General features: G+C 40.2%; 1 protein-coding gene across 1 annotated transcript in view; it reads right to left on the bottom strand.

Annotated features, from left to right (window-relative positions):
* The window catches only part of LOC128653403 (centrosomal protein of 164 kDa-like), a 262,023-nt gene that overhangs the window by 2,004 nt on the left and 237,359 nt on the right, over positions 1–22,660 (bottom strand). Inside the window, exon 33 of the mRNA XM_053706655.1 lies at positions 1–2,639. This exon is cut by the window's left edge and continues 2,004 nt beyond it. Coding sequence (XP_053562630.1) covers positions 2,543–2,639 — 97 coding nt within the window. The 3' untranslated portion in view covers positions 1–2,542. The remainder of the gene's footprint in view (positions 2,640–22,660) is intronic.

Below are 22,660 nucleotides of genomic sequence, written 5' to 3'. Positions count from 1 at the left end.
ACCTGTTTTTAATAAGGGAAGAATCTGGAAAGGAAGAATACAAAGTTAAGATCCTAAATTTCCCATTTTTCGGAATGTAGACATTAAAAAATTATCTTGAGAGTCAATATGTAAGTTCATCAGTTTCAAATCCCACGTAGGAATGAAATGATAGGAAACTGGGTAAAGTCTTTCAAAGCTCTGAAAAATAGGACATCTAGGTGAAGATCGACAGGAGTAACTGAGTGTGAAGTTTAATTACAACTGTAATTATCAATGGCATCCTAGAATAACTTCAGAATTTGAAGAGCAGCAACATTCCACTCTTCATATCATTTGAAGAGTTAAATGACACCCTCTAATAGGTTTTGGTGGCCACAGATTTAAAATGGACATTAAACACTCAATATATTTTATAAGCATAGTATTGAGGTTATTCCCCGCCTTCTATCGTTCACTATCTGACCTGTTTGTAGGTATCTAAAGTAGAACTGTTGCACATGTGCAGTGTAACGTAGGTTCCATAATGGCAGCGCCCATGATTAGAGGGAGTTGCATGAAATGTATTCAGTGTCTCTCTAAGTCTAAAATAAAGTAGAAACAGATTGAGATTGTCAGAATATTCTCTATTCAGAATCACAACCAAACATGACAATATTCAAGTTTTCATTATAAAATATGACAGACTGGGGAATTACAGTAATGCAAAAACAGCAGATTATTGTTTCTGGTCTTGGTTGATCCACTGTAAAAGCATAACAGTTTGCTATATATGAGCTTGTGATTCCTTTAAAATTCAACTACATATATGCATTTCCTTAAAGGCCTAAATATCCTTGCTACTCACACAATGCTAAAGTATCTTGCTGTTTTCCCTAAATGCCATAAGATGCACCGTTTACTTAAGCAGCAGACATTCTGCTGAGTAGATGGTCTGATAGCTCAGTAAATCTTGAATATAAACGGCAACTGCTGGACTAGATATACTAAAGTTTTGTTTTTCTTAAAAATAAACTGCTGATGTGAGACCTGCGAACCATTATAAGCAATGTGGCTAAATTTGGGGCTCTCACTTTATTTGTGAATTTAATGGGTTAGAATACAGCAATACAATAAAATAGGTAAATGAAATATATATTATATTTAATATAGCAAAAAATATACTGAAAAATATGTACATATATATTGCTTACATTTTGTATTGTATGTAAGAATTCAGATTAGAACAATTTATGTCAGGGAGCTGGGCCTTGTAACCCTATCTTAGACTGCCTTCCCTGTCCCATATTTATTTATAGTACCCCCATATAGTGCAGTTGTCACATTACGTATAAAGATACTATTAATAATGTACAGTCATTGTTAAATGTGTTTTTCCCGTCGAGTAGGATGGCTAAGGCACTCTGCGGGTGTGTCTAAAGTTCTAAATCTGGTCCGAGACCCCCCCCCCCCCCAAAAACAAAACAAAAACAAACCTCACATTTCAGCCAGAGAGGATGGCAAAATTCAATCTGAGGCTCAGCCACTTTTCTCTATGAATCATTGAGTTGCCTATATTTGTAAGCTCTGAGGTTCCTGGAGACCTATAAACTTTATTGCATCTAAATTTAGTTTTTATTCTACGGTGTTCCTGAAAGTGCCACATAATTGCTTGATGTAAGCATAAAATCACTTTCAAAGACAGAAAATTGATATGTTGCTATAGAAAAAAATGTGTCGTCAATTAAAACTTTTTATTAAAAATGTTTAACTTTCCACTTAAAGTCAAAAGCCTTAAGATCGGATTTTGCTCTGAATGAGACAGATAATTCTTAAATTTCCATATTCTTACAGAAATTCAGTAAGAAGAAAAACTGCTATTGGGGGAAGATCTACTCCTATCTCAACAAGCTGATGGTATTTTTACAAATCTTTTGTGTCAAAGTGCATGACAACAGTACAAATTTCCAATATAGTAAATTAACAACTATTTCCTTGTGCCAAGGTCACAACAATATTAAGCCCATCAGGGATACAGGCTGCCTGAAAGATCACCATCCTGGTCCAATTGTAGCAGAAAAAGCTAGAACAAAGGTGTCACATTTTTCTTTCTTCCTCTGTGAAAAAAAGTCTGCAGTAGAAAAGCAGCAAACTCAAACTGAAGATTAGAGGGAAGACGAGTATACAGAGTTGATCTACCCCATAAGGATGTACAGTTGCTTATTTAGTGACAGTACTGTTGTGAGAACATTAGATAAAAAAAGGATATTAAGCTTTATAATATTCTTGCTGGGATGGGGGTTATGAATGATCTACAAATCATCATACAGGAATTTCAAGTCCTCTCTTGGCCAAAGATGTAACACACTGTTACATGCTAAGCCTGACATACCCCTAGCTTTGCATGCCCAGAGTAAACACTGCAATAATGTTACACGCAATCCTGCTGTTCAAATGCATTGACTTATGATTCTATAAACGGCATATAGGATACTCAACTGAGGTAAATTGTTTTTATAAGAGTGATCTCTTTAGGTTAAGGTGCTGCATGCTCCATGTATCTGCCTAGGGAGATGTTTCGCGTCTAATAATGACAGACTTTGATTTGGTTGTGTTCATCCAGTTCCAGCTGAAGGAGCCTTCCCCCTGTGGCATATTTGCTTGCCCTGGGAAAAAGAGGCCTAGGAAATTGTCAAGGGAAATTAATAGTACACAATAATGATATCATCACACACTGAACATGCACACATCAACCAGAATGCCAACCATGCAAATACGAGTATAGGAAAACACTGAACCTGCTTTCATTTCAAGTGAAAACAGAAACTGCAGTACCAACCAAGCATCAGAGAAAAAAACATAAGCAGACCTCAGTTTTAGCCACTGGTTACATTAGATGCACAAATATAAAAAAAACACTCTAGTGGGAGACACAAAGACAAATTGCAATTGCTGATTCACACTCCTATTATAGCAACACTAATGACGGGAACATTGATACATACTATTATTGTATACCAATGTCACATGTATTTATTATTACTGTAACATCAGTCATGCAAAACAGTTGCAGTAGCAGAATAGCAAGGCCAATTGTCAAACACTGAAGAGCAAGCAACAGTCAATTAAGCAAGAAGACATAACTTATGTGAGCTCAAGCAAAGGTCAAACCACATCAGTCCAAACATCATGCACAAAAATATCCCAAATTAAACTGTTGTTGGCAAAAGGAAAATATAATTTATGCTTACCTGATAAATTCATTTATTTTATGATGGTGAGAGTCTACAATCCATTACTCCTGGGAATTATACTTCTGACCACTAGGAGAAGGCAAAGATCCCAAATCACCAAGAGCCCTTAAAAAAAACTAAAAAACTCCCATCTTACAGGAAGCTAGTCTGACATATAACCAAACCAAAAAAAGAATGTAGGAAAAGAAAGAAGAACAAAACAGAAAAGGGCAGGGAAAAAAAGGAGGTGCATACTTCAACTGGTCGCCAGAAAAAAAAAATCTAAATAATGGGCGGAGTCTCATGGACTCTCACCACCATGAAAGAAATGAATTTATCAGCTAAGCATAAACTAGATTTTATTTAAAAAAAAGTGGTGAGAGTTCACAATCTATTACTACTGGATACTAATACCCCAGATATGGAGTCCACAAGTAATCTGGATGGGACCAGGCTTATACTATTCCAATTAGATTGGCTTATTAGTTTATTTTATTTCAATGCAGAAAAAATACATATGCAAAAATAATAATGCCCAGAAACAGCTGCCTGAAGGACTTTCCTACCAAAAGCTGCTTCAGAAGAAGCAAAACATCAAAATGGTAGAATTTAGTAAAGGTATGTAAGGAAGACCAAGTAGCTGCATTTTTAAAGAGCCCAAGGATAGCTATTTATTTGGTAGACTGGGCAGTTATCCGTTTAGGGGGAGACTGGCCCACCCCCAACTTAATGAATCAAAAGCTTCAACCAAGAGACTAACAAAACGACAGTAGCCTTCTGACCCTTGCCGGAACCAGAAAAAATGAACAAGCAGCTAGAAGGTTGTCTAAAATCCTTAGTAGCCTGCCAATAGACGTTCAAAGCTCTGACCACATCCAAATTATAGAAAAACCTCTCCTTAGAATTATTTGGATTAGGACAAAAAGAGGGAACAACAATCTCACAATTGTTATTATCAGAAGAAACCACCTTAGGCAAAAAAATAATAATAATAAAACTTAGGTCTTAAAACTGCCTTATCATGATTAAGAACAAGATAATGAGGCTCACAACAAAGAGCAGACAGTACAGAAACTTCAATCAGAAGAAATAGCCAACAGACAGAACTTTCCAGGACAAAAGTAGAATATCTAAATTATGTACAAGTTTAAAAGGAGGCAATACACAATTATCCCTCCAATCCACTAGGATCACGATCAATAAATCCCCTTTGGATATGCTCTGGTTAATATCCTCTGCATTGTGTAATAAATGTAATAATCCCTAGTTTTACCTCACCACACACTTGTACAAAATTCACTCTTTACCACCAGTCACAGGTAAATATTGTATGTGTACTGCTACAGAAGTATAGCCTCTATATTACTTATAGTAAATCCAGGCTAAATGATCTACCAGACACTGGGTTCTTTACCAAAGAGAGAGATTTAAATAGAATCTGCCCACATTACAGAGGTTACAGAGATAGTTACATTAAGAGGTTCTCACTCCAAAACACACATTTCCTATCTATCGATTACTGCAGGTTGTGTGTGAGTGTATGCACTTAACAAACCCCTTACTTCCTATTTAGTATGACTGTGTGTGTGTGTATGTGAGTGTACGTGTTTGTGTTGTGTAGAGTGTCATTGTGTGTGTGTGTGTGTGTGTGTGTATGTATAAACCTACCAACCTTCCATCTCAACTGTCACACTCCCTCTCAAGCTGTCCTTCTTATATCCTGAGATTTTTTCTTTACTTGGGACAAGCTGAAATCATTGGGAAGAGTAAATTACATTAGCATATGTAAATAACTTGTCTTTTGTTTAAGTTTATAACTTCCTATTTGTCCTACCACCTGTATCAATAATCACATCCATCCTTAGAATGTAAAACTTTGTTACCTATATACACATATTTTATATCAAATATATGCCTTCATTTAAATCTATTTCTCCTCCCTGGAGTTTTAATCTGGTATTAATGCCAGGTTTAATTTGAATTAAAGCCTGAACAAAACAGTGAATATCAGGAAGGTTAGCAATATCTCTGTGAAATAAAACAGAGAGCAGAGATTTGTCCTTTCAGGGTATTGGCAGACAAACCTTTATCCAAACCATACTGAAGAAACTGGAGAATCCTAGGAATCCAAAAGGAATGCCAGGAATAGTCATGAGAAGAACACCATGAAATATAAGTTTTCCAAACTTTGTGGTAGATCTTCCTTGAAACAGGCTTGCAAGCCTGAATCATAATGTTAATCACAGAGTCAGAGAAACCTCTATGACTGAGGATTAAACGTTCAATTTCCATTCCATTAAGTTTAGAGATTTGAGATCTGGATGGAAGAACGGACCTTGAGAAAGAAGGTCTGGTCTTAGAGGAAGAGGCCAAGGCAGGCAACTGGTCATTCGGACAATGTATGCATACCAAATCCTGTGAGGCCACACTGGGGATATCAGAAACACATATGATTGTTCCATCATGATCTTTGAGATCACTCTTGGTATTAGAACCAGAGGAAGAAAAATGTAAGCAGGTTGGTAAGACCAGGGTACTGCTAGAGCATCCATTGTTTCCGCCTGAGGTCCTTGGAACTGGAGAGGTACGTGGGAAGTTTCCCATTCAAACGAGAGGCCATCAGATCTATTTCTAGAATGCCCCACATCTGTACAATTTGAAAGAATACATCTGGATGTAGAGCCCACTCCCCCGGATGTAGAGAATGACGGCTGAGATAATCCGCTTCCCAATTGTCTACACCTGGGATATGAATCGCAGTTATTAGATAAGAATTGGATTCCGCAAAGAAAGTATTCGAGATACTTTATTCATAGCTAGGGGACTGTGAGTTCCCCCTTGATGATTGACATATGCCACTGTCGTGATATTGTCTGTCTGAAAACGAATGTAAGGTTCTATTTTCAATAGGCCAAGCTTTAAGAGCTCTGACAAGAACACAGAGTTCTAGGATATTTATTGGTAACCTCGCCTCTAAAGGATTCTGAACTCCTTGTGCTGTCAGAGACCCCCAGACAGCTCCCCAACCTGTGGTGATCACAGACCAGGTAGGGTGCACAAAGGAGGCCCCGTTAAGAATAAAGTGGTGGTTTAACCACCAAGTGAGAGAAAGTTGTGTGTTGGGATTTAAGAATATCAGTTGTGATATCCGAGTATAATCCTTGCACCATTGGCGTAACATGCAAAGTTGTAAAGGTCTCATATAAAAAAGAGCAAAGGGGGAATCACGTCCGATGCAGCAATCATGAGACCTAAAACTTCCATAACACATGGTAACTGAAGAGAATGATAGGGACTGAATGTTTAGACAAGATAAAACCAATTTCAACCGTCTCTTTTCAGTTAGGGAATAAGTCATGGACACAATCTATCTGGAAACCTAAAAAGGTGACCTTTGTCTAAGGAATCAAGAAACGCTTTGGTAAATTGATCCTCCAACCATGTCTTCAAAGGAACAACAATAGTTTTTACCTTGAAAAGATAGTAATCTTGTTTTAGACACCATGTCAGCATGTCAAGATTTAAGCCATAGAGCTCTTCTAGTAAGAATAGCTAGATTTGATGTTTATTTTCATGACATCACAGATTGCATCACAAATAAAAAGATTTGCATCTTGAATTAGAATGTTAGATTATTCAGGGTCTGAAGACAACTACTGAGCTAGACTGTCTAACCAAAAAGCAGAGGCAACAGCAACATCAGCCATGGATATAACTGGTCTAAGAATATAGTCAGTATGTAATTATGCCCTTATAAGTTAAGATTCAAGCTTCCTATCTAAAGGGTCTTTAAAAGAAGTACTGTCTTTCATAGGAATGGTAGTTCATTTGGCAAGAGTGGAAATAACCCCATAAACCTTAGGGAATGTTTCCCAAAATTCCATATTAGCAATAGCTAAAGGATACAATTTTTTAAACCTAGAAGAATGGTTAAAAGGAGGTACCAGGTTTAGACCATTCTTTAGCAATCACATTAGAGATAGCGTCTGGAATAGAAAAACTTCATGAGTTATAACAGTAGTCTTAAATACAGAATTTAAACAATTACAAGGTTTATCATCAGGAGTTTTAGACTCCTCAAAGTAAATAATACTTCCTTTAAAAGAGCGGATACGTTCAATTTTTATGAATTATTTTTATAATTTTCAGTCTCTGATGTAGGATCCTCTGAATCAGAGGAACCCACATCAGTAGAAGATAAGTCAGTCGGTTAGTACAAAATTCACTAGATTTAGGAAAATTATGTAATGTCCTTTTACATTTATTTGAAGGTAATATAGCAGTCATAGCCTTCTCTATGGCTGCAGCAATAAAATCCTTCATTGTTGAAGGAATGCCTTGTGCATTAGACTGAGAAGGAAAAAAGAGGATGCATTTGTACTTTTATAAATATTGTCAGAATTAAGTAAATTTTCAAAACAAGAGCAACATAATTGAGCTGAAGAAATCAGTTCAGCTTTTTTACACTAAACACACTTAGCTTTGGTAGAAACATGTTCATGCAGCTCAGTTCCTATAGTAACATCTGAGGCATGTTCAGTTTGATACATCATGACAAAAAAAAATATATATATATATATATATATATATATATATATATATATAAAAAAAAAAAATTAGTTGCAATAATATCACATGCTCCTTAATACAGCAGGTTTGAGAGGTAAAGGAAAAAACAAAGCTGAAAAAAATGAAGATTTATCATGTTAGCTAACATCGTTTAGTAAAAGCAAGCGCTGCATATAGCGCTCTAGAAATTTGAGAGCACATAATGATGTGGGAGCAGGCTTTTATCAGAAAAAAAACATAATTTATGCTTACCTGATAAATTCCTTTCTTCTGTTGTGTGATCAGTCCACGGGTCATCATTACTTCTGGGATATAACTCCTCCCCAACAGGAAATGCAAGAGGATTCACCCAGCAGAGCTGCATATAGCTCCTCCCCTCTACGTCAGTCCCAGTCATTCGACCAAGAATCAACGAGAAAGGAGTAACCAAGGGTGAAGTGGTGACTGGAGTATAATTTAAAAGATATTTACCTGCCTTAAAACAGGGCGGGCCGTGGACTGATCACACAACAGAAGAAAGGAATTTATCAGGTAAGCATAAATTATGTTTTCTTCTGTTATGTGTGATCAGTCCACGGGTCATCATTACTTCTGGGATACCAATACCAAAGCAAAAGTACACGGATGACGGGAGGGATAGGCAGGCTCATTATACAGAAGGAACCACTGCCTGAAGAACCTTTCTCCCAAAAATAGCCTCCGAAGAAGCAAAAGTGTCAAATTTGTAAAATTTGGAAAAAGTATGAAGCGAAGACCAAGTTGCAGCCTTGCAAATCTGTTCAACAGAGGCCTCATTCTTAAAGGCCCAAGTGGAAGCCACAGCTCTAGTGGAGTGAGCTGTAATTCTTTCAGGAGGCTGCTGTCCAGCAGTCTCATAGGCTAAACGTATTATGCTACGAAGCCAAAAAGAGAGAGAGGTAGCAGAAGCTTTTTGACCTCTCCTCTGTCCAGAATAAACGACAAACAGGGAAGAAGTTTGGCGAAAATCTTTAGTTGCCTGCAAGTAGAACTTGAGGGCACGAACTACATCCAGATTGTGTAGAAGACGTTCCTTCTTTGAAGAAGGATTTGGACACAAGGATGGAACAACAATCTCTTGATTGATATTCCTGTTAGTGACTACCTTAGGTAAGAACCCAGGTTTAGTACGCAGAACTACCTTGTCTGAGTGAAAAATCAGATAAGGAGAATCACAATGTAAGGCTGATAACTCAGAGACTCTTCGAGCCGAGGAAATAGCCATTAAAAACAGAACTTTCCAAGATAACAATTTTATATCAATGGAATGAAGGGGTTCAAACGGAACACCCTGTAAAACGTTAAGAACTAAGTTTAAACTCCATGGCGGAGCAACAGCTTTAAACACAGGCTTGATCCTAGCTAAAGCCTGACAAAAGGCCTGGACGTCTGGATTTTCTGACAGACGCCTGTGTAACAAGATGGACAGAGCTGAAATCTGTCCCTTTAATGAACTAGCTGATAAACCCTTTTCTAAACCTTCTTGTAGAAAGGACAATATCCTAGCGATCCTAACCTTACTCCAGGAGTAACCTTTGGATTCGCACCAGTATAGGTATTTACGCCATATTTTATGGTAAATCCTTCTGGTAACAGGCTTCCTAGCCTGTATCAGGGTATCAATAACCGACTCAGAAAAACCACGTTTTGATAAAATCAAGCGTTCAATTTCCAAGCAGTCAGCTTCAGAGAAGTTAGATTTTGATGTTTGAATGGACCCTGTATCAGAAGGTCCTGTCTTAGAGGTAGAGACCAAGGCGGACAGGATGACATGTCCACTAGATCTGCATACCAAGTCCTGCGTGGCCATGCAGGCGCTATTAGAATCACTGATGCTCTCTCCTGTTTGATTTTGGCAATCAATCGAGGAAGCAGCGGGAAGGGTGGAAACACATAAGCCATCCCGAAGTTCCAAGGTGCTGTCAAAGCATCTATCAGAACCGCTCCCGGATCCCTGGATCTGGACCCGTAGAGAGGAAGTTTGGCGTTCTGGCGAGACGCCATGAGATCTATCTCTGGTTTGCCCCAACGTCGAAGTATTTGGGCAAAGACCTCCGGATGAAGTTCCCACTCCCCCGGATGAAAAGTCTGGCGACTCAAGAAATCCGCCTCCCAGTTCTCCACTCCCGGGATGTGGATTGCTGACAGGTGGCAAGAGTGAGACTCTGCCCAGCGAATTATCTTTGATACTTCCATCATTGCTAGGGAGCTTCTTGTCCCTCCCTGATGGTTGATGTAAGCTACAGTCGTGATGTTGTCCGACTGAAACCTGATGAACCCCCGAGTTGTTAATTGGGGCCAAGCCAGAAGGGCATTGAGAACTGCTCTCAATTCCAGGATGTTTATTGGAAGGAGACTCTCCTCCTGATTCCATAGTCCCTGAGCCTTCAGAGAATTCCAGACAGCGCCCCAACCTAGTAGGCTGGCGTCTGTTGTTACAATTGTCCAGTCTGGCCTGCTGAATGGCATCCCCCTGGACAGGTGTGGCCGATAAAGCCACCATAGAAGAGAATTTCTGGTCTCTTGATTCAGATTCAGAGTAGGGGACAAATCTGAGTAATCCCCATTCCACTGACTTAGCATGCACAATTGCAGCGGTCTGAGGTGTAGGCGTGCAAAAGGTACTATGTCCATTGCCGCTACCATTAAGCCGATCACCTCCATGCATTGAGCTACTGACGGGTGTTGAATGGAATGAAGGACACGGCATGCATTTTGAAGCTTTGTTAACCTGTCTTCTGTCAGGTAAATCTTCATTTCTACAGAATCTATAAGAGTCCCCAAGAATGGAACTCTTGTGAGAGGAAAAAGAGAACTCTTCTTTTCGTTCACTTTCCATCCATGCGACCTTAGAAATGCCAGAACTAACTCTGTATGAGACTTGGCAGTTTGAAAGCTTGAAGCTTGTATTAGAATGTCGTCTAGGTACGGAGCTACCGAAATCCCTCGCGGTCTTAGTACCGCCAGAAGGGCACCCAGAACCTTTGTGAAGATTCTTGGAGCCGTAGCCAATCCGAATGGAAGAGCTACAAACTGGTAGTGCCTGTCTAAGAAGGCAAACCTTAGATACCGGTGATGATCTTTGTGAATCGGTATGTGAAGGTAAGCATCTTTTAAATCCACTGTGGTCATGTACTGACCCTTTTGGATCATGGGTAAGATTGTCCGAATAGTTTCCATTTTGAACGATGGAACTCTTAGGAATTTGTTTAGAATCTTTAAATCTAAGATTGGCCTGAAAGTTCCCTCTTTTTTGGGAACCACAAACAGGTTTGAGTAGAACCCTTGTCCTTGTTCCGACCGCGGAACCGGATGGATCACTCCCATTAATAACAGATCTTGTACACAGCGTAGAAACGCTTCTTTCTTTATCTGGTTTGTTGACAACCTTGACAGATGAAATCTCCCTCTTGGGGGAGATAATTTGAAGTCTAGAAGGTATCCCTGAGATATGATCTCTAGCGCCCAGGGATCCTGAACATCTCTTGCCCAGGCCTGGGCGAAGGGAGAAAGTCTGCCCCCCACTAGATCCGGTCCCGGATCGGGGGCTCTCGGTTCATGCTGTCTTTGGGGCAGCAGCAGGTTTCCTGGCCTGCTTGCTCTTGTTCCAGGACTGGTTAGGCTTCCAGCCTTGCCTGTAACGAGCAACAGCTCCCTCCTGTTTTGGTGCAGTGGAGGTTGATGCTGCTCCTGTTTTGAAATTCCGAAAGGGACGAAAATTAGACTGTCTAGCCTTAGCTTTGGCTTTGTCTTGAGGTAGGGCGTGGCCCTTACCTCCTGTAATGTCAGCGATAATTTCTTTCAAACCGGGCCCAAATAAAGACTGCCCCTTGAAAGGTATATTAAGTAATTTGGACTTAGAAGTAACATCAGCTGACCAGGATTTTAGCCACAGCGCCCTACGTGCCTGTATGGCGAATCCTGAGTTCTTAGCCGTAAGTTTGGTTAAATGTACTACGGCCTCCGAAATGAATGAATTAGCTAGTTTAAGGACTCTAAGCCTGTCCGTAATGTCGTCTAGCGTAGATGAACTAAGGTTCTCTTCCAGAGACTCAATCCAAAATGCTGCCGCAGCCGTAATCGGCGCGATACATGCAAGGGGTTGCAATATAAAACCTTGTTGAACAAACATTTTCTTAAGGTAACCCTCTAATTTTTTATCCATTGGATCTGAAAAAGCACAGCTATCCTCCACCGGGATAGTGGTACGCTTAGCTAAAGTAGAAACTGCTCCCTCCACCTTAGGGACCGTTTGCCATAAGTCCCGAGTGGTGGTGTCTATTGGAAACATCTTTCTAAATATTGGAGGGGGTGAGAACGGCACACCGGGTCTATCCCACTCCTTAGTAACAATTTCAGTTAGTCTCTTAGGTATAGGAAAAACGTCAGTACTCGCCGGTACCGCAAAGTATTTATCCAACCTACACAGTTTCTCTGGTATTGCAACGGTGTTACAATCATTGAGAGCTGCTAAGACCTCCCCTAGTAATACACGGAGGTTCTCCAATTTAAATTTAAAATTTGAAATATCTGAATCCAATCTGTTTGGATCAGAACCGTCACCTACAGAATGAAGCTCTCCGTCCTCATGCTCTGCAAGCTGTGACGCAGTATCAGACATGGCCCTAGTATTGTCAGCGCACTCTGTTCTCACCCCAGAGTGATCACGCTTGCCTCTTAGTTCTGGTAATTTAGACAAAACTTCAGTCATAACAGTAGCCATATCTTGTAATGTTATCTGTAATGGCCGCCCAGATGTACTAGGCGCCATAATATCACGCACCTCCCGGGCGGGAGATGCAGGTACTGCCGCGTGAGGCGAGTTAGTCGGCATAACTCTCCCCTCGCTGTTTGGTGAAATTTGTTCAAATTGTACAGATTGACTTTTATTTAAAGTAGCATCAATACAGTTAGTACATAAATTTCTATTGGGCTCCACCTTGGCATTGGAACAAATGACACAGATATCTTCCTCTGAGTCAGACATGTTTAACACACTAGCAATAAACTTGCAACTTGGTTATAATCTTTTTTAGCAAAAACGTACTGTGCCTCAAAGAGGTACTAAACGATTAAATGACAGTTGAAATAATGAACTGAAAAACAGTTATAGCATCAAACTTTAAAACAACACAACTTTTAGCAAAGGTTTGTTCCCATTAGAAAAATAACAATAATTAATTTGACATAAAAATTACAGAGCAACGTTTTTATTCACAGTCAATATAAAATTCTCACAGCTCTGCTGAGAGAATCTACCTCCCTCCAAAGAAGTTTGAAGACCCCTGAGATCTGTCAGAGATGAACCGGATCATGCAGGAAATATAAGAGTAACTGACTGGAATTTTTTGATGCGTAGCAAAGAGCGCCAAAAACGGCCCCTCCCCCTCACACACAGCAGTGAAGAGAAACGAAACTGTCACAATTAAAACCAAACAACTGCCAAGTGGAAAATAATGCCCAAATATTTATTCACTCAGTACCTCAGAAATGTAAACGATTCTACATTCCAGCAAAAACGTTTAACATGATAAATACTTATTAAAAGGATTAGTGACTTTTAACAGAGTAGTTCCGGTGAAATACCATCCCCAGAATACTGAAGTGTATACATACATGTCATTATAACGGTATGGCAGGATTTTCTCATCAATTCCATTCAGAAAATAAAAACTGCTACATACCTCAATGCAGATTCATCTGCCCGCTGTCCCCTGATCTGAAGCTTTTACCTCCCTCAGATGGCCGAGAACAGCAATATGATCTTAACTACTCCGGTTAAAATCATAGTAAAAAACTCTGGTAGATTCTTCCTCAAACTCTGCCAGAGAAGTAATAACACGCTCCGGTGCTATTACAAACTTTTGATTGAAGTCATAAAAACTAAGTATAATCACCATAGTCCTCTCACACATCCTATCTAGTCGTTGGGTGCAAGAGAATGACTGGGACTGACGTAGAGGGGAGGAGCTATATGCAGCTCTGCTGGGTGAATCCTCTTGCATTTCCTGTTGGGGAGGAGTTATATCCCAGAAGTAATGATGACCCGTGGACTGATCACACATAACAGAAGAAAAAGGCGCAATAATTTTAGCTGCAAAAAAAATGGCACGAACAGATGATGTAAATAGCGTAATTGCGTGCAAATGTGAAAAAGAGAATGTCCATTAAACGGAGGTGAGAATTTGGCCTTTACATTTAGCGGTTTAATTATATAGCCCCCACACAATAGTTATGCGTTTCAATCATCTCTTAAATCCTTGCTGTATTTATGACAATTAAGAAGAAATAAAACATGCCTATATATATATATATATATGTATATATATATATATATATATATATATACACACACATACACATACATACCCTGTATATAAATAAATATATATATATATATACACACACACATACACACACACATTACAACACAGCCGGAAGAAGCCTGCCTATCCACGGGTGAAACGCGTGTAGCTGTTTGCTTTGGAAAGTCGGAGGGGGTTACAGCTGTCCGCCTCCAGACTAAGTTTGGAACTCCAATGAGAAAATTCCCCAATTTGATCCGCAATCCAAGCAATTTACTTACAACAGTGGAGGAGGCGTGGGGTACGACTAACAGCCTCTCACAACCACTGAATGGCATACCTGTAGTTTTGAGAATGGAAGGTTTGATCACTAAGGAAGAGGTACCGCATTTCTAATGTTAGAATTGTTTGTGGCTCTGCTGAACGCTGATATAGGGGAGGTCTGTTTTACACCTGATAGGGAATCAAAGGTGATCCACGGCCCTTACACAGCCCAGTAAGTACTTGGGTGAGTTGCCCCTACATATATAAAGCCCAAGACGACATTTAATCTAGCGGCTAATACCTCTGTCCAATACACCCAGTTTCTCTCCAGGATATTGAAATTGGATATCAAACTTTTCATTTGCGGATCTCTATGCCTAATTAATTAGTTTCAATCATGGCGAGTTTTCACCCTACATTATATTCATGAACTTACGTTTTAGGTTGAAAAACATAATTTATGCTTACCTGATAAATGTATTTCTCTTGTAGTGTATCCAGTCCACGGATCATCCATTACTTGTGGGATATTCTCCTTCCCAACAGGAAGTTGCAAGAGGATCACCCACAGCAGAGCTGCTATATAGCTCCTCCCCTCACTGCCATATCCAGTCATTCGACCGAAACAAGACGAGAAAGGAGAAACCATAGGGTGCAGTGGTGACTGTAGTTTAATTAAAATTTAGACCTGCCTTAAAAGGACAGGGCGGGCCGTGGACTGGATACACTACAAGAGAAATAAATTTATCAGGTAAGCATAAATTATGTTTTCTCTTGTTAAGTGTATCCAGTCCACGGATCATCCATTACTTGTGGGATACCAATACCAAAGCTAAAGTACACGGATGATGGGAGGGACAAGGCAGGATTAAGCGGAAGGAACCACTGCCTGTAGAACCTTTCTCCCAAAAACAGCTTCTGAAGAAGCAAAAGTGTCAAATTTTTAAAATTTTGAAAAGGTGTGAAGCGAAGACCAAGTCGCAGCCTTGCAAATCTGTTCAACAGAGGCCTCATTTTTAAAGGCCCAGGTGGAAGCCACAGCTCTAGTAGAATGAGCTGTAATCCTTTCAGGGGGCTGCTGTCCAGCAGTCTCATAGGCTAAGCGTATTATGCTCCGAAGCCAAAAGGAGAGAGAGGTTGTCGAAGCTTTTTGACCTCTCCTCTGTCCAGAGTAAATGACAAACACGGCAGATGTTTGACGAAAATCTTTAGTAGCCTGTAAGTAAAACTTCAAGGCACGGACTATGTCCAGATTATGCAAAAGACGTTCCTTCTTTGAAGAAGGATTAGGACACAATGATGGAACAACAATCTCTTGATTGATATTCCTGTTAGAAACCACCTTAGGTAAAAACCCAGGTTTGAAACGCAGAACTACCTTGTCTGAATGAAAAATCAGAGGAGAATCACAATGTAAGGTAGATAACTCAAAGACTCTTCGAGCCGAGGAAATAGCCATCAAAAACAGAACTTTCCAAGATAAAAGTTTAATATCAATGGAATGAAGGGGTTCAAACGGAACTCCCTGAAGAACTTTAAGAACCAAGTTTAAGCTCCACGGGGGAGCAACAGTTTTAAACACAGGCTTAATCCTAACCAAAGCCTGACAAAATGCCTGGACGTCTGGAACTTCTGCCAGACGCTTGTGCAAAAGAATAGACAGAGCAGAGATCTGTCCTTTTAAAGAACTAGCTGATAAGCCTTTGTCGAAACCCTCTTGGAGCAAGGACAATATCCTAGGAATCCTAACCTTACTCCATGAGTAACTCTTGGATTCACACCAATAAAGATATTTACGGCATATCTTATGGTAGATTTTCCTGGTGACAGGCTTCCGAGCCTGTATTAAGGTATCAATGACTGACTCAGAGAAGCCACGCCTTGATAGAATCAAGCGTTCAATCTCCATGCAGTCAGTCTCAGAGAAATTAGATTTGGATGATTGAAAGGACCTTGTATTAGAAGGTCCTGCCTCAGAGGCAGAGTCCATGGTGGAAGAGATGACATGTCCACTAGGTCTGCATACCAGGTCCTGCGTGGCCACGCAGGCACTATCAGAATCACCGATGCTCTCTCCTGTTTGATTTTGGTAATCAGTCGAGGGAGCAGAGGAAACGGTGGAAACACATAGGCCAGGTTGAAGAACCAAGGAGCTGCTAGAGCATCTATTAGCGTTGCTCCCGGGTCCCTGGACCTGGATCCGTAACAAGGAAGCTTGGCGTTCTGGCGAGACGCCATGAGATCCAGTTCTGGTTTGCCCCAACGATGGACCAGTTGAGCAAACACCTCAGGATGGAGTTCCCACTCCCCCGGATGAAAAGTCTGACGACTTAGAAAATCCGCCTCCCAGTTCTCTACGCCTGGGATGTGGATCGCTGACAGGTGGCAAGAGTGAGACTCTGCCCAGCGAATTATCTTTGAGACTTCTAACATCGCTAGGGAACTCCTGGTTCCCCCTTGATGGTTGATGTAAGCCACAGTCGTGATGTTGTCCTACTGAGATCTGATGAACCTCAGTGTTGCTAACTGAGGCCAAGCTAGAAGAACACTGAATATTGCTCTTAACTCCAGAATATTTATTGGGAGGAGTTTCTCCTCCTGAGTCCACGATCCCTGAGCCTTCAGGGAGTTCCAGACTGCGCCCCAACCTAGAAGGCTGGCATCTGTTGTTACAATCGTCCAATCTGGCCTGCGAAAGGTCATACCCTTGGACAGATGGACCAGAGAAATCCACCAGAGAAGAGAATCTCTGGTCTCTTGTTCCAGATTTAGTAGAGGGGACAAATCTGAGTAATCCCCATTCCACTGACTTAGCATGCATAATTGCAGCGGTCTCAGATGCAGGCGCGCAAATGGCACTATGTCCATTGTCGCTACCATTAAGCCGATTACTTCCATGCACTGAGCCACTGACGGGTGTGGAATGGAATGAAGGACACGGCAAGCATTTAGAAGTTTTGATAACCTGGACTCCGTCAGGTAAATTTTCATCTCTACAGAATCTATAAGAGTCCCTAGGAAGGAGACTCTTGTGAGTGGTGATAGAGAACTCTTTTCCAAGTTCACTTTCCACCCATGCGACCTCAGAAATGCCAGAACTATCTCTGTATGAGACTTGGCAATTTGAAAGCTTGACGCCTGTATCAGGATGTCGTCTAGATACGGAGCCACCGCTATGCCTCGCGGTCTTAGAACCACCAGAAGTGAGCCCAGAACCTTTGTAAAAATTCTCGGGGCAGTGGCCAACTCGAAGGGAAGAGCAAACCTAGAAAGGCAAACCTTAGGAACCGATGATGATCTTTGTGAATCGGTATGTGAAGGTAGGCATCCTTTAAGTCCACTGTGGTCATGTACTGACCCTCTTGGATCATGGGTAGGATGGTCCGAATAGTTTCCATTTTGAATGATGGAACTCTGAGGAATTTGTTTAAGATCTTTAGATCCAAGATTGGTCTGAAGTTTCCCTCTTTCTTGGGAACCACAAACAGATTTGAATAAAATCCCTGTCCTTGTTCCGTCCGCGGAACTGGATGGATCACTCCCATTACTAGGAGGTCTTGCACACAGCTTAGGAATGCCTCTTTCTTTATCTGGTTTGCTGATAACCTTGAAAGATGAAATCTCCCTTGTGGAGGAGAAGCTTTGAAGTCCAGAAGATATCCCTGAGATATGATCTCCAACGCCCAGGGATCCTGAACATCTCTTGCCCTTTCTGGCCTGCTTGCCCTTGTTCCAGGACTGGTTATGTTTCCAGGCCTGTCTGGAATGAGCAACAGTTCCCTCTTGTTTTGAAGCGGAGGAAGTTGATGCTGCTCCTGCCTTGAAATTTCGAAAGGCACGAACATTAGACTGTTTGGCCTTTGATTTGGCCCTGTCCTGAGGAAGGGTATGAACCTTGCCTCCAGTAATGTCAGAAATAATTTCCTTCAAGCCAGGCCCGAATAAGGTCTACCCCTTGAAAGGAATGTTGAGTAATTTAGACTTTGAAGTCACGTCAGCTGACCAGGATTTAAGCCATAGCGCCCTACGCGCCTGGATGGCGAATCCGGAATTCTTAGCCGTTAGTTTAGTCAAATGAACAATGGCATCAGAAACAAATGAGTTAGCTAGCTTAAGCGTTCTAAGCTTGTCAATAATTTCATTCAATGGAGCTGTCTGGATGGCCTCTTCCAGGGCCTCAAACCAGAATACCGCCGCAGCAGTGACAGACGCAATGCATGCAAGGGGCTTTAAAATAAAACCTTGTTGAATAAACATTTTCTTAAGGTAACCCTCCAATTTTTTATCCATTGGATCTGAAAAAGCACAACTGTCCTCAACCGGGATAGTGGTAAAGTAGAAACTGCTCCCTCCACCTTAGGGACCGTCTGCCATAAGTCCCGTGTAGTCGCGTCTATTGGAAACATTTTTCTAAATATAGGAGGTGGGGAAAAGGGCACACCGGGTCTATCCCACTCCTTGCTAATAATTTCTGTAAGCCTTTTAGGTATAGGAAAAACGTCAGTACACACCGGCACCGCATAGTATCTATCCAGCCTACACAATTTCTCTGGAATTGCAACTGTGTTACAGTCATTCAGAGCAGCTAATACCTCCCCAAGCAATACACGGAGGTTCTCAAGCTTAAATTTTAAATTAGAAATCTCTGAATCAGGTTTCCCCGAGTCAGAGATGTCACCCACAGACTGAAGCTCTCCGTCCTCATGTTCTGCATACTGTGACGCAGTATCAGACATGGCTCTAACAGCATTTGCGCGCTCTGTATCTCTCCTAACCCCAGAGCTATCGCGCTTGCCTCTTAATTCAGGCAATCTAGATAATACCTCTGACAGGGTATTATTCATGATTGCAGCCATGTCCTGCAAGGTAATCGCTATGGGCGTCCCTGATGTAATTGGCGCCATATTAGCGTGCGTCCCCTGAGCGGGAGGCGAAGGGTCTGACACGTGGGGAGAGTTAGTCGGCATAACTTCCCCCTCGACAGAACCCTCTGGTGATAATTCTTTTATAGATAAAGACTGATCTTTATGTTTAAGGTGAAATCAATACATTTAGTACACATTCTCTTATGGGGCTCCACCATGGCTTTCAAACATAATGAACAAGTATGTTCCTCTGTGTCAGACATGTTTAAACAGACTAGCAATGAGACTAGCAAAACACTTTAAAACAAGTTTACAAGCAATATAAAAAATGTTACTGCGCCTTTAAGAAACACAAATTTTCCCAAATTTTGAAATAACAGTGAAAAAATGCAGTTACACTAACGAAATGCTTACAGTGTATGTAATAAGTTAGCAGAGCATTGCACCCACTTGCAAATGGATGATTACCCCTTAATACCAAAAACGGAATAACAAATGACAAAAACGTTTTTTAAACAGTCACAACAACTGCCACAGCTCTACTGTGGCTTTTTACCTCCCTCAATACGACTTTTGAAGCCTTTTGAGCCCTTCAGAGAAGTCCTGGATCATGCAGGAAGAAGCTGGATGTCTGTGTCTGTAATTTTTGCTGTGCAAAAAAACGCCAAAATAGGCCCCTCCCACTCATATTACAACAGTGGGAAGCCTCAGGGAACTGTTTCTAGGCAAAATTCAAGCCAGCCATGTGGAAAAAAACTAGGCCCCAATAAGTTTTATCACCAAACATATGTAAAAAACGATTAAACATGCCAGCAAACGTTTTAAAATACACTTTTATAAGAGTATGTATCTCTATTAATAAGCCTGATACCAGTTGCTATCACTGCATTTAAGGCAAATTCCATCCCTAGAAAAATATTTTAACTGCACATACCTTATTACAGGAAAACCTGCACGCTATTCCCCCTCTGAAGTTACCTCACTCCTCAGAATATGTGAGAACAGCAAAGGATCTTAGTTACTTCTGCTAAGATCATAGAAAACGCAGGCAGATTCTTCTTCTAAATACTGCCTGAGATAAACTGTACACTCCGGTACCATTTAAAAATAACAAACTTTTGATTGAAGAAATAAACTAAGTATAAAACACCACAGTCCTCTTACGACCTCCATCTTAGTTGAGAGTTGCAAGAGAATGACTGGATATGGCAGTGAGGGGAGGAGCTATATAGCAGCTCTGCTGTGGGTGATCCTCTTGCAACTTCCTGTTGGGAAGGAGAATATCCCACAAGTAATGGATGATCCGTGGACTGGATACACTTAACAAAAGAAATATATCCTATTATTTGATCCTTTATTAATTGGGATTCCTATTTATATGTTGCCAACATATGTATAATTTTGAGTTTATTAAATGTATTTAATTTTGTGTTTATGGCAGGATCTCCTGTTTAATTTTTTTGCCTTAGCTTCTATTGATTTTTCTTTATACCCCTGGGCTGGTTAAGAATCGCTATTTGGTCTTTTTTTCTTTACTATATACACACACACACTGTCAGGATTCTATTCGTCTCACACCAACCACAACAAGTCTGCAAGTCCTAAACTACATTCACTTTCTGGAAGTACATCTGTGTGATTCACCAGTTACCTGTGTGTAACAGTTTCTAAGCTGAACTCTTCTACTATGGAAGGTATAACTCTGTTTCCATTTCAAGAGTCTAAAGATCTTCTTACCGCAACTAATCTAAGGTATTGGTTTATCATAATAACATCTAGCTGTTTAACACTGACTTACCGTAGGAATTGTTTTGTTGCCGTCTCCGGACACGGAGTTAAGCTCCTCCCCCACTAAACGTCACAACTAACGTCACAGACAAATTAATTCATTCAGGAAACAAATACAAGGTATCAGTGTTTCCTATACTCGGATGTATTTATATGATTGCCTCTCCTAACTGACTACAGAACTTCTTTGAAATTGAATGTGATCTCCAGAGATTTGTTAGACAAATCAGACTTAAGAGTTACTTTGCAAATAACCCTATTGAACATACAGAAGGAGAAAATTCAGCCTTTCAATTCCATCTAAGGGATATTAGACCAAAAAGTAAATTTAATCCCCCTCCCACTAACTCAGCAGTTGAAGCATATATCATATTAGTAAAGAGAGATTTTGAGACGATGCACAGAAATTTTAAGTACAGACATGAATACAACCTAACGATAGAACAAAGGAAACTATTGACAGAGATACAAAGGGACAATGCAATTGTATTAAAATCAGCGGACAAGGGCGGAGCTATCATCATCATGGATCGTGATGACTATAGAAATGAGATTTTGTCTCAATTATCCAAACAGGATGGTCTATTTTGATCCAACTAAAAGGATACAAAATAAAATACTGGAAATAGTAGAAATGGCGAAAGAAATGAATATAACATCTAAACAAATTAAATTTCTAATTAATCAACATCCTATTATTCCAGTGTTTTATATTTTACCAAAGATCCATAAGAATATGAAAAAACCTCCTGGCCGCCCAATAGTGGCAGGAACAGATTAAACTTTTCAACCTATTGCCATATTTTTGGATACTCTAATTAGACCGCTCTTGGGTAGTATTAAATCATATTTACAGGATACCACTGATTTTATAAATAAAATCAAACAGATTAGGGTACCCCCTCATTCAATTCTGGTCACCATGGACATTTCAAATTTATACACTTCAATTCCTCATGAATTGGGCATGGAAAGTGTCTTCTATTACATAGATAAAGAAAGATTATTTACACCTTCAGAAAGGAGATTAATATCTGATTTATTTAAAATAATCTTGTATGAAAGCTACTTTATGTTTGAGGACACTTTCTATGTACAAACCAAAGGGACCGCAACGGGCTCTAATGTAGCCCCTACATATGCAAATCTTTTTGAAGGAAAGTTTGAGGAACAGTATGTCTATGAGGAAGAACTATTTAAGACCAACATAAATTGCTGGTGTAGATACATAGATGATGTATTCCTATTATGGACAGGAGATGAAGATACCCTTAGACAATGTCTAGAGATCCTCAATTCTAAAACAGAGTATCTAAAATTTACCATGGAAAGTAGTATGGAGAGAATCAGCTTCTTAGACACAATGGTATATGTTGAAGAAGGTAAACTAGAATGTGACATCTTTTCAAAATTAACAGATCGTAACAATCTACTCAGTTTTGATAGTTTCCATCCCCCAAATACCATAAGAAGTTTACCATATAGACAGCTACTTAGAACAAAGAGAATTATATCAGATCCCAACAAACTGCAAGTAAGACTAGATGAAATGGCCACTAAATTTAGGGAAAGAGGATATCCCAATCAAGTAATATTAGAGAATTTGGAAAGAGTAGATCAGATTGAGAGAGCTACCCTCCTTGAACCTAAACCCAAAGAA

This window comes from Bombina bombina, chromosome 3 (genome assembly GCF_027579735.1).
Source record: "Bombina bombina isolate aBomBom1 chromosome 3, aBomBom1.pri, whole genome shotgun sequence".
NCBI classification, from domain to species: domain Eukaryota; kingdom Metazoa; phylum Chordata; class Amphibia; order Anura; family Bombinatoridae; genus Bombina; species Bombina bombina.
Note: the sequence above shows the minus strand (reverse complement) of the source record. Positions and strands in the feature narration are given on the sequence as shown.